The following is a 17,101-nucleotide window of genomic DNA, read 5'->3' as shown; positions in this document are numbered from 1 at the left end:
AACACAGCGACCACAGCCATTAGTGGAACGCGCAGAACCGACGAGGAGCAATTGGAGGCAAATGAGGTGTCTTGTGGATGAATTCTGGTACCGCTGGATAAAGGAGTGTCTTCCTTCAATAGCCAGTCGCAGTAAATGGGTAGAAGATGCGGAGCAGCTGAAAGAAGGTGACTTGGTTTTCGTCGTTGACGAGTCGACCCGGAATGGGTGGCTACAAGGGAAAATATTATCAGTAACGAAGGGACTCGACGGACGAGTCAGACAAGCTGTCGTCAAAACTCGGAGCGGAGTACTACGAATACCTGCCACGAAGATTGCTGTGTTGGGCATCAAGGATACCAACTCAGGCGAGGAGAAATTAAATAACGCTGGATGCAAGGAACCTTGTGACCCGCGTTATGGGTCGGGAAATGTTAGGGGCACTACGCCTCTGCCTAACTGACAAATACTCCTGCTCATTTCACGTTGGTGACAGCCGAACGTCACAATTATACCAGAATTAGCTTTGAATTAGCCAATCATACTAGAATTAGCTTTGCGAATTATTCATCGCTAATTTAGCAATTTAACAGTTATTTGTTGGTAGGCAGATTAGCAAACATAGGAGACCAAAATTGTAAGTTACCTTAATATTTATAAAATATGAAAATCTAATCAATCAAATAACGCTATTACAGCTTTAGAGCTCTGTCCAATCAAATTTGCGACGTTGCTAAAAGAGTGGTCCGAAAACTGTCCCCAACAATAAGTGACGGTTATCGAGTGCTTTTGGTAAAAAAGACTGGTTTACAACTGCAGATTTTTTTTTCGCGTCAAATTTCTTTGGATTTCCAAAGGGATTTTTCCGTGCTCGAATAATATCGCAAAAAATGTTGGGCGAAATTTGTTGTTTAAGTTTAAGTTTAAGTTTTTATCTGTTTACTATACATCTTCTCGAACCCGAATACCATAACAAAGCGACTGTAAAGTGCTAAGTTCTGAAAGGCTTCAGGATGCAGTGACAATAATAATCTGGGTTGTTTATTTTTTCCCAAAAATACGTCCTCAAAATAATTGACAAATCTATTAGCGTTCAAAATCTTTCATATTTTCGTAAAGGTAACAAGAATCTAAATTATGAAATGATTTAGACGGTAAGAAGGCTGTCCTACTGTCCCACTTCAAAATGGATGGTTTTGCTAATCGTTGAACAGGTAACAGTATAGAGACTGTAGAGTACAGTGGCGCCGAGACACTCAAAATCCGCTAAATTTTGAAACAAAACGGAGAGTACCATCATAAATAAAGGTAACTCTCCACTTTCGTTCAAAATTTAGCGGTTTTTGAGTGTCTCGGCGCCACTGTAATCTACAGTCTCTGAAGGTAACAGTGAAGATTGAACACCTTTATAGAAGTGTTATTGAATTTGTCAAAAGGATTCACAACTGCCTGAACTTAAGCCATTCTACTAAACAGGACTGCTGTCAGACGTCGAAGCACTTTTCGATTTTCCTCGAAGTCATTTTCACTTGTTTCACTTTCGAAACTTTACAGCGAGCTGCAACTAAAGCTAGTGATTGTTTTAAACGATGGCAGTTTCAATCGGACACGATTGTAAACATGTTCCGCTACATTTGTAAGATTTATTTCCCTTTCACTCTGCATATTTAGCTAAAATTGCGTAAATATACTTTTGTCTATATTCATGGTGTACACAAAAGAACTATCGCAAACCATGTAACACAATAGGATGATGAGTTGACCATGTAACATTATCGGATGAAGTGCTTATCGCAGGGGCGAAGCCAGAAATTTTTCTTATGGGGGGGTTTTACAAAAAAAATTGACATAACCTAACCGGAGTTTATTCAGAAAATGAGGAACTATGTTCTATCATCATAAGCTATTTGGGTTTATTCCTAGGTTTAAGCTCCGGGTTCTTCATTTGACAAAAAAAATCAAATTGATATATTGTACCTTGCAACAATTTTACGAGTCCGACACAATTTAGTTTTTTATTAATAATTATCCTGTACTTACTAAATACACTGAAATTATGCTTGTCAAGCAAGGAGGGGTGCAGTGGGGAGGCAATAACAAAAAACTGATGGTTCGAATTGCTAAATTTCAAACATGTGTGGTGAACGCGGAAAATAATCACGCTAATAATTTTCGCGTGGGACACTAAATAGGTGGAAACTCCGTAATAAACGAAGGTAAATGTTGAAATTACGCCTACCAGTAGACATCGTGGTACGTTATATATTCAAATCTATTAGACTATTAGAGTCAATAGGATCGAGTCACTTCCAGGCGCTGCAAAAGTCGAGACAAATTGACAGCTTAACCTGCATGCTTTTTAACATCGCCCTTGAGAAAATGATCTGGCGAGCAAAATCGAAACGAGAGACTCAATTTTCAGTGAAGCTAGCAAACTTCTTGGCTACGCAGATAACTTTGATATTACAGGCCGAAGCTTCGCAACGGCGGAGGCCATCTGCGCTAGACTGAAAGCGGAGGCTAATCGGATTGGGCTAATGAACGTGCACTTTTCGTGGACGGTAATCGTTGAGATCGCTGGTGGCCGCGGTTAACACAAATAAGGAAATCTTGCGGCGCATTTAAGCAGAAAATCTAGTCTACTTTTCCCTTCGCAAGACGCTTCCAGTTTTTATGGATTTGACGATACTCACGGAGGACATGCCCGCACTTGCGGACGATATTTGTCGGAGCAAAAGCTGGAAGCGGAGAGCGGCGGAGGTACACTAGAATCTCTTTTTACGTCCATTAATTTTACGTGATTTCCTTTTGTGTCAATATTTTTACGTACGGAATTTGAATTAATGTCGTCTCGTTTTACGTCTAAAATTTGAATTATCGTCCACCCTGTTTACGACCGGTTGTTTGAACTCCCAAAATCCCCCCGTCGCTACGCCCATGGCTTATCGGTAAAATATGCTCTCATAAACTTAAGATAGGTGCTCCAGAATCAACCAACTTTTATTTTTTACAAAGGTTATATGCTAATCTCACTTTTTCTAACTTTTGTACTAACGTGAGAGCACCACAATAAGGAATTGATAAACAAGCCGCAACACGTATCGTAACTTTGAATCTCTAACCTTCTAACGGGCAACACCGTTAAAACGATACGATCAAGCTGAAAGCTTTATTCATAAAAGTACGCTCAAAAGAAGCTCAAGTTTTGATTTTCATGCAAAAATAATTATCTGGTAGAGCGGCAGATAAGAAGCAGCGTAATTTTTGTTTTTTACTTTTCATGTCTATTTTTTTCAATTCAAATAGGGTGACGGAGCCACCTCATCATACGTAATCATGATTCACACTTTAAAACTTTCGAATTTTTGAAGGAATTATATTCACAAGTGCTCAAGTATTTGGCACGAGATGAATCCTTTTCTTTGTGCCTTGTACATGTACACCCATTTCGACAGATGAAATATTTCGGAATATACATTTTTTACAGAAACAAATTTTCTTGTTCGGCGGCAGTTCGTCATACGGAAACTGCACTTCGTCATAAACAGGATTTGCTTTTGTCTATCATGGACAAATACAATTGTTTATAAAGGTCTTTGCATGCATTCGTTATGCCGTGTGCACGAGCTATCTAACTTGCACAAAAAGTGCAAGTAGTTTGAATCAGAGCTCAAATTACGATGTTTTTACTCCGAGAAATCTGCTGATCTATTGCTGATACTCTTCGTCATATTTGAAGCGGATAGAAAAACCAAGATGACTTAAAATAGTGGTTTTCTTACATTATCTTTTGCCGAATACGAAGAGATAATCCATAGCCCAGGCAATGTATTATTTTTATGATAACTACCGGCCTAACTGCATAGCATTAGTATCATTTTTGTTTGAGTATGGCCTGCGATTTAGTATGATTTGTCGCGAACTGGTTTGGTGGTTGCTGAGAAACCACCAGTACTTTTGTTGCCCCTTTTATTATGCTCTGATCAGGATTTGTATTCGCCGGAAAAGGGCTGAATTTGTTTATTGGTTTACATCTTTTGCCTACCTCAGTACTTCCCCTAGTGCAGTGAAATGTTTCCTCGTTTGATATCCTGACTTGAATGCATGGTGATGATGGTACAATGAAGGTACCCATCTTCATAAAATTTACTATAGTCTTCATTTTAACATCCTCTTGAAAGATTTTCAGCTGTAATTGGGCAATAAGAGGGGTCAATATAAAAAATGAAGGAAAAAATAACTTCGAGAAATTATCTAAGCATTACCGGAATGGGTTGACTACGATCCTAAGGATGAAAAGTACCAGAAGAAGAACAAAGATCGTAAAGAGTTAGAACAACTATTCTACACCTGATATGTGTACAATCATAAACGTTTGTGAGGTGGTCGGCAGGTGGAATAAATCGATTACTGTAATTACCGTGTCATTACGCTAATCAACGTCAAGCTGTTACGTCGTCTATTCCCAATAGCAAGAGAATCCGTAGGCCGTAGAGTTTTATGTGAAAGCCCGTGCTACTGCGGATCAAATTTTCACACTCCGATAAATCCACAAGAAATGTCGGGAGAACAACATGCCCACGCATCATATTTTCGTGGGTTTCAGGGCAGCCTATGATACAGTTGAACGCTAACACCTATGGCAAATACTGCACGAGAACGGTTTTCCGGACAAACTGACGTGGCTGATTGAAGCTACCAACTCTCGTCCCTTCGAATCGCGCAGGGAATTGCTGTAAGGTGATAGATTATCCTGGACGTTATTCAACATCTCTATTGAAGGTGTGATCCGGCGAGCGAGCAATTTAATTTTAATCGTATCGTGTTGGAGGTTGGAGTTAGTATCTGAAAATTGCACGAATTCACACATCACGCATAGCGCACTAGATTACCGCGTGCCTCAAACACAGTATGATATGTATGAAAAGCAAACAACAAGCCACTTTTTAACTGTCCCAGTTCAGCACGCTCCACACCTTCAAGGTGATATCCCAAGCAGCACACTTTTCGCACTTATGCTTGCAGAAACTTATTTATGACTGATATCAGTCATTAAATGGTTGCCACAACTGGTTTATAACAACTGTGCTAGTAGGGATGGAGCTATGCCACAATTTACCTTGTGCTTGCCCTGAAATCATTTCTCACGACCCACAAAATTTTATGGTCAATCGCTGACGTCACTAGCTGATGATGCTCCCCTCGAAGCCTCGTTGAAAACAACGTTCCTTCTTGGAAGCGACAGTGCGTTGTCGCGAACGTCGCTAAATTAAAGTCATTATGTAACAAAACGCTGACGACCAGAAAAACTACCATCATACTCCTGCTGGCCTGTAGTTGCTACATACCCAAGTAACAATTTGGGTTTTATTACACTTTTATGATGGCATTTAAGACCAAAATTGGCCTTGAAAACCGCCATAAGCGTACAATAAAACTCACATTGTTGCTTGGGTAATTATAGCCATAGCCATAACAAAGGTGAATGTCCGCGAGTTTTTCCTCAGAATACATTTTAATACTGCAATCGTTTTCAGAAACGTCCCAGAGAGACCCGAGAAGCCTGTTTCGTTATTGTTTTCCATACGCGTCAAATCGTGCCCGTCGCACGCGGTGATCTAGTGTGCTATGCGTGATGTATGAGTTCGTGCAGTTTTCAGATACTGATTCAACACCCAAAACCAGGGCTGTACTGCACTCAGTGCACCTATTTTACTTTTTAGTTGTAACACCTCAATCAAACAAAATTCGAAAATGTTATGGAGCATTTATACAGTCGATTATTATCCATAAAATTGCTGAACTAAGTATTGCTCTATCTAGTATTTCCGGCGCACTCTCACTTCACACTGAGTGGGGCCCAGAGAGTGCTCTGGGAGCACCGTCGAGTGTGAACAGGGAGTGCGCCGTAAGTACTTAAGATAGAGCAATACTTAGTTTAGCAATCTTATGGATAATAATCGACTCTAAAGATGCCCCATACATAACATTTTCGAATTTAATTTGGCTGAGGTATTACAAATAAAAAATCAAAATAGGTGCACTGAGTGCAGGACAGTCCTGCCCAAAACCATACGTTTAAAATGAAATTGAAGAAAAAACTAAAAGAGAATCTTAGGCGTTTTACGTCAAAGAACGAATAGTAGAACGGTACCAGAGCTTCAAATCTATTCTATATCTATCTATTTATATAAGAGCCTTGTCTGTAGCCAAAATGAGGGGCGCGATGTGTATTTTCGTGTTGATAGTCCCCAACATTAAGCAAAGACTCAAACCAATCATACCATATTGCATTCAAGACGAGCAAAAGTAACGTAGTTGCACATAGCGTTAGCGTTATATATCGTACTACCAATTTGCTCTCAATTATACGCGAGGCAACGCGCGCGTGTTACAGCTAGTCTATACCTATAAAAAAGGATTTCTGTCTGTCTGTCTGTCTGTCCGTATGTTCCTTTTAGAATCGAAAACTACTGAACCGATCGGCGTGGAGATTTGCATGTAGGGGTTTTTGGGGCTACGAAAGGTTCTCTCAATGGTAAAAGTCCCCTCCCCCCACTAAGCCCCCTCTTAGGCTCCCATACAAATCCATGCCTAAAAAATGGATTTCTGTCTGCTCTATGTTCCTTATAGAATCGAAAACTATTGAACCGATCGGAGTAAATTTTCAGTACAAAATTTTCTTAGTTTTCGAATGAAAGTAAAAGAATTGAGCTTGCTAGCATAGTTTTTGTTCCAGAGCTACTTCAAGGCAAACAGAACCGAAAACTAAAAATGGACCGAAACTAAAGAAAGGAAAATATTATCATATAAGGAACAAACATTTCAGTATATGAAATTTTCAGCTACGGTTGTGACCAAAATTCATGCAGCTAAACCAGATCACTATCACTCTTAGATCACTGGGTGAAATAAATATGCTCCGTCGCGTTGCACCGAAATGCCAGTCTACTGTCCACCCACAACAACGACCGTGTGGAACCACTTAGATCATGACAACAATCAATCAAAAAATCAACCAAAAGAAACCAGAAGACATTCGACAGCATAAAACATCAGGTACACACCGGTGGTGCGGTACTGCTGCGGTGGTTAGCCAACGGTTAGGTTCTGTTGTCACCCACGACCAGGGCCGATCAGGGCCACAGAATGGTTGCGGTAACAGCAGCAAACTACCCAAGTGGCTTCGATAGGCTAGCGATATAGCGCCGCCGCTCGATACGCCGCCCGGTTGGATATGATTCAATGGAGCGATACCCACGACGGATAATGAATGGTTCAACTTAATAAATGTGAACGATGCTTACTACATGAAGGCAACGACAGTAAATAATGGTATATCACTGTACGTTTCGTAAAACATTGTAGCTAGAGCCTTACTTAACGGTATGGAATACTGTAACCTTGACGACATTGTCTTGCATGTGCTTCTTACGATCATAAAGTTATCGTACTTACCTGCTTGAGCTGCCACTGCAAGGTTTCCACTTGAGTTTGCAGGATCACAGATTCCACGCTGGAGTACATCCCGGCGGCGGCCCCGACCGAACCGGCCACTGATGATGACCCTCCACCGGCCAGGCCAAGACCCAGCGTAGAGAAGCTGCTGCCGCCGATTCGGTCGCTCGAGCCCAGACTAAAACGGCCCATTCCGAATCCGCTTGCTCCACTCGTACTGCCGCCGTTACCGTTCATCACACCGTTGATAGCATATCCGCTATTGGCGGCCAGATTCACCAGGCGGCGATTCTCCTCGATGAGATTTTGGCATTCCTGGGAAAATATTGACACACAGAAAAGAAAAACAAAGCCATTAGACGGTGTCTGGTGCATAACACACGCGTTTTGGGTCACGTATTTTGATATTATACTTCAAAGGCAAGAATACCGAGGCGGTTTTGTTTACACTCGGCAATTGGCCGTACAACACTGTGCTGTACGAATAATCTCATACCCCTTGTCTGGGGGCCTTTCATGTCACACCACAGTACACAATGGCATGACAAATCAATTCACTTTTAATTATGCTTTATATTTCTCTCTGACAGACCGCCGCCGCCGTGCCGACCGAAGACCTTGCCTGTTTCCTTTGCATTATTGTAGACATTTCTGTCTTTCGTGGTGGCCAACGCCAACAACGGTATTGCAACGCGTAAAGGGAACGATATTGATAAAAATCCGGTAATGATTGCACATATAAAAACACTCATAATAAAATAACGATTGGAAATTACTTTAATAGCAAACTCTACTGTACAGAATGTTAAAGGGTATGTGTTTACCACTTATTTTTACTTATTCCGTCTTCAAAGAGAATCATGAAAGCGTATATACCCAACACCCATTAATTAATGGACTTAAAGGATCTTCGGCTTAATTACCTTAACTAATAGATGCCGTGATCAGCAATAATGCGTCACTTCGAGCAATTATACGAACTGTTTGGAGTGTATGTGTATGTATGTGGAGTGTACTTGCCACCAACATTGGACCACCCAAGTAATAAAACGTGGTTAAAAATTTCATCATTTTACTATGTTTTTCAAAGATTTAACGAAATTTGTCAAATTGTGTATCCCAAAAGTGCATCCAGCTTAACTTTTGCAAACTTTTTGTGTTCAAACCTACTTCTTGACAAAAATATTCTCACGCATAACTTGTCTGTGAGTAAGTATATCTCACAGGAGCGTTCTTTGAAATTATACAGAATCAATTCTTAAGAAAATTTAAATAAAATTTCAGACTCTTTAGAAACTTCTTTCTTTTCTTTTTCGGGGTGCGTCGTACACCCTATTTTCAAAACAATTTTTTATTCTGAATTTCGTTCGAATTTACCGTGTATCTTTTACGCGGAGCGTTTACGCGTAAATAACGCAATGATTTGTTTGTCGTTTTATCAATAGGTAAAAAGACTTGATAGGTGAAAAGACTTAATTATAACTTGTAAACAGTAAACTTGTAAACTTGTGAACTTCTAACTTGTCTTGTAAACAGAACGCTACGTTAAGAAAAGGAAGAGAAAAAATAAAGCTGGACGACAAAATAAGTTTTGGTCTTCTAGGTAGGTTTTCTAGGTTGTGTTTTATTTACAAATCGTAAAAGATTGGATGACACAGTATTTTACAAAACTTTCGTACAGGTTGTGGCCGAAGGGTCTCAGAATTTCACAAAATTTTGCATACGAGCATAGTTTGAACATATCTATGAAAACAATGTGCAACAAATTCAAGGTTTCCCATTTTTCTTCAATGGAAATTTTCCGATTGTCTCGGACATCGATTATTTCTAAGTTCACAACTCTTGAATCAAGCGTCAAACTTTCTACATAAAAATGCAAGGGTACGAATAAATGTTTAATGTAAAAAATGGAAATCTAGATGAACTGAAAAACTCTTAATTCTGGTAAATACCCAACACTTTTATGAGGACTCAGTAGCTAGCTATAAATATTTCAATTGGCTAGTTCTTGATATTGTATAAGATCATAAAAAACTATAGGTAATACATTTACTGCAACGATAACTTTCATAAAACTAAAATAAGCCAACGATAGGAAAAAACAACAACCAAATAATGACGAAAAAATTCACAAAAATCTAGATAAAAATAAAAGATAGAAAATATAATAGAAAATAACATGCTAACCACTACCACCACCATTACCATCTCTAACTTTATTGCAGCATTTCGACGTTAGGCATACAGACGAAATGCATACGGTCTAACCGATAGTACCGGTCGTACCGAAACCGGTAGTGCTGACCAATTTTTGAATACCGAAAGGCAAAAAACCGGTATTTCCGGTATTTTCTAATATCCTAGTTTTAAACGCTTTATTCGAAGAAGAACTAAGTTTGATAGAAGATTGTAAAATTCATAGAAAAACAACTTCGTGTTAATGCTGACGAAACTCTTCGACTACTAGCAATGCAGAGGGTAAAACTGTGGGTCAAATATTTATAGCTCTTGAACCCATTTAAGGCACAATAGAGCATCCTTGCTGTACGTTTCATGTAAATGTTTCCCAATGTATAAGCCAGACGTCACGTTTCAATTTATTTTTGAACAACTTGATATTTAAAAGCCACTTAATTATTCGATGCTCTCAAATAACGAATTTAGCAAACAAGATCGGGACCCGGCAACGTCACTGACAATAGTAAATGGTCACTCAACAATGAAATAATTAACCTTCAGTTTCAACTGAAGCAGTGCCGCTTCGTTTCAAAACTGGCTTCAATCGTCGTCAATGAAACGATTTTTACTGCACTAGCCGTATTTGAACGAAAAGTGTTACGGACTATTTTTGGCGGAGTACAAACGGAAAGCGGAGAGTGGCGGAGGCGTATGAATCAGGAGCTACAGGCACTGCTTGGAGAGATTCCCATCGTACACCTGGCGAAAGTTGAAAGACCACGGTGGGCCGGCCACGTCGCAAGGATGCCGGACTGTGCAGTGAAATCCGTTCTCTTCAAGAACTCCACCAGGCATCAGGAATAGAGGAGCTCAATCTGCTAGATGGCCCAACCAGGTTGAAGCCGACTTGCGTATGTCGAGACGCGCAACGAATTGGCGACGAGCAGCCCAAGACCGAGTACAATGGAGAGGAATTCTTGATACGGCAAGAGCCACCCGGCTCTCGGCTGCTAAAGTAAGTAAGAAACGAATTTTACTTCACATTGATGACCGGTTTTAAAGTTTTATTTGTATTTTTCTATCAAATATTCACTAGAAAGCCAACAACTTTGAATGCAATTGAATTGAATTTGAGTAATATTTCTTACAATTTAACGCATATATAATTAGCCTCTCCAACATCGACAAATCCTGCCTGACTGCCAATCGTCGTCATTTGAAACAGTCACTAACTTCAGCTGAAGCTTGCTTGAAGCGTTCTGTTCAACAAATGTAACAAGCATTGGCGGAACTAGCGCTTTTTTCACGGAGGGGCTACAGGCCGCGACATTTTTTTCTCGACCGTTTTTATTTGGTCAACCAGCTCCATTTTTCTTGGAAGGTGTGGGGGTAAAATCTCTCCTAGGGAAGAGATCTTTGACATTTAATCCTTCAGAAAACCATAGAAAGAAAACTAAAATACGTAGAAAAGATAACGAAGCGATGAAAAGACAGCCGAATGATGACGAAAATGTGATAAAAATGTGATGAAACAGATCTCAAAAAACGCTATAATTTGACGAAAGGCTGCGAAAATACAATGGAAATAACGTGAAAAAACGGGAAAGACTCATTCAAAAAGCATCAAACAGACATGCAGAACAGACAAAAGAAGGCGGATATACATTAGAAGGACAACGAAAGAACGACGAAAAGACAACATTTGTGTAATCTTGACAACAAGCAGCAGGACGAAAGATGATGAAAAAATGACAAAAACAACGAAGAAAAGGCGAAAAAATGACGACAAAAATGTGCTAAAACGACAAGAAGCCTGTTAACGTTAGCCATAAACGCCAAAAACAGACGTCAAAAAACGACGAAAATACGATGGAAAGACGGCAAGAAGACCATGAAAAGATTATAAAAATACAACAGAGAGATGACAATGAGACGACGAATAGGAAAAAAGGAGATGACAAAAAGGTGCCGAAGAAGCAACAATAATATGACGAATAGACAACAATAAGATGACGAAAAGACGACGAAAGGAAAGAATGACGAACAGGCAGTAAAAAGCCAGCGAAAAGTTGTGACGAGAATAATCCAAAAATTGATTCAATTTTGTAAATTATAACCCTTTCTTCCGTAATAAACGAAACTACGGATTTTTCTTTAGCAAAACTTGGCATCACTGTCCAGTACCTGATCTCCAAAAAGGCAAACGAAAAATCGGGTTGCTGAAGACCAACAAAACCGCTGGCAAGGACCGTCTACCGGTTGAACTTTATAAACATTACCGAGAAATGCTGGCAACGACTCTACGCTAGCTTATTTCCAAGATTTGAGAAGAGAAGAAGCTACCGGAAGAATGAATGGAAGGAGTGGTTTCTCCTATCGATGAAAAGGATGATCGGCTCGCTGCTGCAACTATCGCGGTATAACGTTGGGAAACGCCACCTCTATGGTACTCCCCCAGATCCTGTTACGCCTGATGTCACCCGTCACAAGTTTTCGTAGAGAATTATTAGGCAGGTTTCATAGGCGATCGCACAACTACGGACCAAATTTTTACCATGCAGAAATGTTGTGCCCACGCATCACATATTGATTTCAAAGCAGCATACGATACAGTCGATCGAGACCAGCTATGGCAGATAATGCACGAACACGGCTTTCCGGATAAACTGGCGCAACTGGTCAGAGCTACATTGGATCGCATGATGTGTTTCATGGGCATTTCGGGGACACCCTCGAGTCCCTTCGAGACATCGAGAACATTGCTCTTAACAGGGTGACCTGACGAGCGGGCCGAAACGAGAGGCACGATTTTCATCAAGGGTAGCCAACTCCTAGTGGATGACTTTGATATCATAGCCAGGAAAAGAGGCGAATCAGCCACAGGCTGAAAACTTCTGAAATAAAGAATAAAAAAGTAGTCAGGAACTTTGCGACGGCGAAAGCAATCTACGTCACACTGAAAGCGGAATCTAGGAGGATTGAGCTAAAAATAGATGCGTCGAAAACCAAATACATGAAAGGAAAAGGCTCAAAAGAAACAAACGCTTACCTCTCCCGAAAGTAACCGTTGACGACAACGGAGTGGTAGATGAATTAAGGGCCAAACAGAATGCTGCGTCAACGCGTCCGTCAGCGTTGTTCTGACAGTTGTTTACTGTCAAATTGACGCTGACGGGTACGTTGACGCAACATTCTGTTTGGGCCTTTAGTGTATTTGGGATCGCTGGTGAGCGCAGACAACAACACTAGTAAGGAGATCAATCGACGCATTCTAGCCCAAAATCGGACTTGCCCAGGTAACCAATAAGCACTAACATAAGCTGTAAATTAGCCGCTTATTAGCATATCTGGCATTTTATAATGCACGTTGCTGTTTATTAGCTTTTTGATTCTATGCTAATTCTTCTTGTCGGTAATCAGGTGCAAATAAACATTGTCAGCACTAGTAGCCTATATTTTACTAGTAGCTTTTAAATAGCATTTGAGGTGACTTAAATGCTTATTGGCATGCATTTGAATGGCATTGGTAATGTTTATTGGTACTTTGCCTTATACCAAATACTAAGAACAAGAAGTATCGGAAGTGAACGTAAATGGAAATTGAAAAAAAAAGTTTTAAAAAGCATCCACTTTGTAGCACATGTATAATAAATTCCTCAGTTTGCCGATGTTTTGTGACATAAAAGTTAGAAAATTTTACAGTGTCGGTTATTGTGCTAGATTATTGAATAATTTAATTAATAAAATATCAGTTAGTAGTTACCAAATTTTAAACAAATGGTGATAAGAAGCTTTCTCCATGCTCAAACATTTATTTAAAAGAGTTAGATCACTTATGATATTGGAGATCACCATATTTATAAACGCACATGTGCAATTGATTATCATTTCCAGTGTAGTCAAAAACGTTATTCACCATTTTTCAATGGTTTTATCTAAATCCATTAAAAACGCTAATATAACTAATATTTCTTGCACAAAAAATGAGTTCTTTCTAAGAGCACGACAAGTATATCTATACTTATTCTATTCTTGTATAAGACAAATTAAGCTTGAATAAAACGTATATGAATTATTTAAGGTTAAGGTTATTTTCACAAGATAACCATGAACCATGATCCTTCTAGTGTGAATAAAAAGATATCAACGAGATATTGTATTGTATGTATTTGAATATAGGCTTTGAGTCCGTTACCCAATCTTAACCTAGTTAACATAAACATAAAACACACTTCATAAAAATGAATAATACATATCTATTTATATAATCTATTTATATAAGAGGCTTATGTCTGTACCGAAAACCTTATAAAAGGCTTATCGATAATTAAAAACTGGCCCCTGATAGGACATCATGTTTTCGTAGCAAGGAGTTCTATCCTCAATCACCTCATTGGTCGACTGCTGGACTGCTCGATTGCTCAACTGGTTGACTAGACTGCACGACTGGACTGCTTGATTGGACAGATCGACTAGACTGCTTGACTGAACAGCTCGATTTAACTGCTCGAAAGGACTAGTCGACTTAACTACTCGATTCGACTGCTTGACACATTTGCTTGACTTACTACTAGACCCGACTGCTCAACTTAACTGCACGATTGAGCTGCTCGACTGGACTGTTCGATTCGACTGCTCAACTGGACTGCTTGACTGGACAACATAATTCATCGGCTCAACTAGACTGCTTGAGTTCTGTTTGAATCGACAGCTCGACGCAACTGCTCGATTCAACTGCTCGACTGGACTACTCGACTCAACTGCTCGACTGGACTACTCGACTCGACTGCTCGACTCAGCTGCTCAACTGGACTACTCGACTCAACTGCTCGAATAAGCTGTTCGACTGGACTCCTCGACTTAACTGCTCGAATCGACTGCTCGAATGAACAGCTCGACTCAACTGTTCGACTTAACCGTTTGACCCGACTGTTTGACTAAATCATGCGATTCGACTGCTCGACTCAAGTGCTCGATTAGACTACTCGATTCAACTGCTCGACTGGACTACTCGACTTAACTGCTCGAATAAACTGCTCGACTGGACTGCTCGACTAAACTGCTCGACTGGACTGCTGGAGTTAACTGCTCCACTTGACTGCTCGACTTGACTGCTCGACTCGACCACTCGATTCAACTGCTCGACTTAACTGCTCGACTCAACTACTCGACCGGATTGCTTGACTGAACAGCTTGATTTAACTACTCGACTAGTCTGCTCGATTTGACTGCTCGACTTGACTGTTAGACTCGACTACTCGACTCGCCTGCTCAACTCGATTGCTTGTCGGGAAATCATATGGTCAGAGTTAAATTATACCGGACAAAGTCGCAAAATTTAAAAAAAATGAGTTAATGATAGCCAACGGTCAAGAATTTTCTAAGCAACATTTTACTCTAGTCAGACTACATAAATGTTGCAAATAGCTAGAAGTTTTTATTCAGATAAATAAAACCCAATACGACCATAAAAACGATTTGTTTCAGCTCCCGGCTATGACTCTTTTATGTACAACATCGTAGAGCTATATTATGCAATATAAGAACTCAAAGAACTAATACAAAGATTAAACATCTTCGCATACACTGGCCAATGGAATGTATCCGCAGTTTTCTGAATTCTGAACAGACATTTATATTTGCCGGATCGTAAGATTCGGGCTCAACTAGTAAACAATAAAGACACTAATACAATTTTTCTCTAAAATATAATCTAAGCTTATGTCTATTTTAGTCAGGTGTCAGTCCATAGGAAAATTTGTTGCTGACTTATTACATCGAAATAGATCTCATAGTACATTGTACATTAACATAGCTTTTGTGTTTGCAAAGAGAGTTTTTTACCATTGTTGTAAACCATGGTGTCGTCAATACTGACCATCAGTCAAGACCCAGACGGGGATAACCTGTATAGCATAAAGTCATTTGACATAACATCATAATAGATTTGACACAATGGTCATTGGCCAGAAGCTATAATTTAGTCAGATTTTATTGTTTAGGGCTAGCTTACAAGGGGCACTAACTAACTCTTTGTCCTTGTGATACTCCTATTGAACCGAATAAACAATCGAATGGGTGGCTGCAGCAGGTCTTCGGCAAACACTTCGCGGCCTGCGGTCGTCTCACTCTGAATCATCTAGGCAAGCGATCATTTGGTCATAAAATGATGTTTGAGGAATAATGCCAAATGGCCGTTATATCAGATGACAATAATACCAACTAGTCCCTTATGATTAGGCCAAATGGCTTTATGCCAAATGAGGGTGGGTGGGAGGTGGGTTCAGATTGCTATGCCTTACCTACGGACTATCGTCGTTTCGTTGAACCGTTGAATCTTCCGAGTCCTCGGAAGAAATATTGTTTAGTTGTAATTCATACTTATGACACCGTGCATCACTATCCTGTATATCTTCATTATTTTATGACTTCGCAGACTGTTCAGATAAAGAAGTGTTCAAAATAATGTACAGATTTTTGCTTAATTGATTTTGCTTTTTGCTTAATGGAGATTAGTTGCTTACGCTTATTAACGTCCATTATGCAAAATATATTAATGCATAATGACCGTATGCCCAACGTCCATATGCCTACTGGGGTACACCCGAAGTGAGGTACATTCAAGATGTATTCCAAGAGGATTCCAAAATGTTATAAGTTAAATATATACAAGTATTAGACTTGGCAAAGCAAAGAATACCGTAGGGCACAAAAAGGTTAATTCGAAGTTATCGTCGTATGTATCCCTCTGATGCGCTACGCATCGAATCGACTGCTTTCGCATACCGCGAAGGAATGCGTAACGCCATCAAACGCTATCCGCCGAGACACGATCCATACGAATGTTAAACATCGTCCGAAGTGTTGCTGATCATCTCATAGAGATCTCCGCCAGCAGCGGGATTGAAACACCACCAGGCCAGGCTTTGGGCCATCATCTCAGCCGCGAAACAATAAAAAGCAGACTGCCAGCCACATACTGTAAGGTACGCTCAGCCAGCACCCTCGGACAAATGAACACGCGTTAGCTGTCATCGGAGAGTAGCGAAACGATGGATGGATATGTAAGCATATGAATATACGTAGTTACGTTCAAACCTACTGAAACATATTTCACAATTGCACGATGCAACGCGTTGTTTTAGAGCAAGCAATTCACCGGCAACAACAAAACCGATGCTTCGATGCATGTCCATGGAAAAACAAGCATCTAAAGCGCATGTTGTTCTAGATGAGTTGCAAGCCGGCTGTCATTCGATTCTAGCACATCATCTTGCACCAGCAAACAGAGTCGGAAGAAGGCGGGGAGGAGTGCGCAACAAATTTGCATTAATGAGCAAAATGGTCGTTGTTACATTTGAGATGTGTGAAAATCACTGGATGAAAGAGGTTTTAATTAACGAGTCTTAGCAGCTTTCCACAGAACCGCGGAGGTATATGGGCCATGCTGGCGGAACAGAATGTGCAGAACTGTGTATACACGTAT

General features: G+C 40.1%; 1 protein-coding gene across 1 annotated transcript in view; it reads right to left on the bottom strand.

Annotated features, from left to right (window-relative positions):
* The window catches only part of LOC128736356 (uncharacterized), a 116,809-nt gene that overhangs the window by 19,332 nt on the left and 80,376 nt on the right, over positions 1 to 17,101 (bottom strand). The window contains exon 2 of the mRNA XM_053830831.1: positions 7,438 to 7,752. Coding sequence (XP_053686806.1) covers positions 7,438 to 7,752 — 315 coding nt within the window. The remainder of the gene's footprint in view (positions 1 to 7,437; positions 7,753 to 17,101) is intronic.

Source organism: Sabethes cyaneus, chromosome 2 (genome assembly GCF_943734655.1).
Source record: "Sabethes cyaneus chromosome 2, idSabCyanKW18_F2, whole genome shotgun sequence".
Taxonomy (NCBI): domain Eukaryota; kingdom Metazoa; phylum Arthropoda; class Insecta; order Diptera; family Culicidae; genus Sabethes; species Sabethes cyaneus.
The sequence above is the reverse complement of the archived record's forward strand: the minus strand, read 5'-3'. Positions and strand labels throughout refer to the sequence as shown.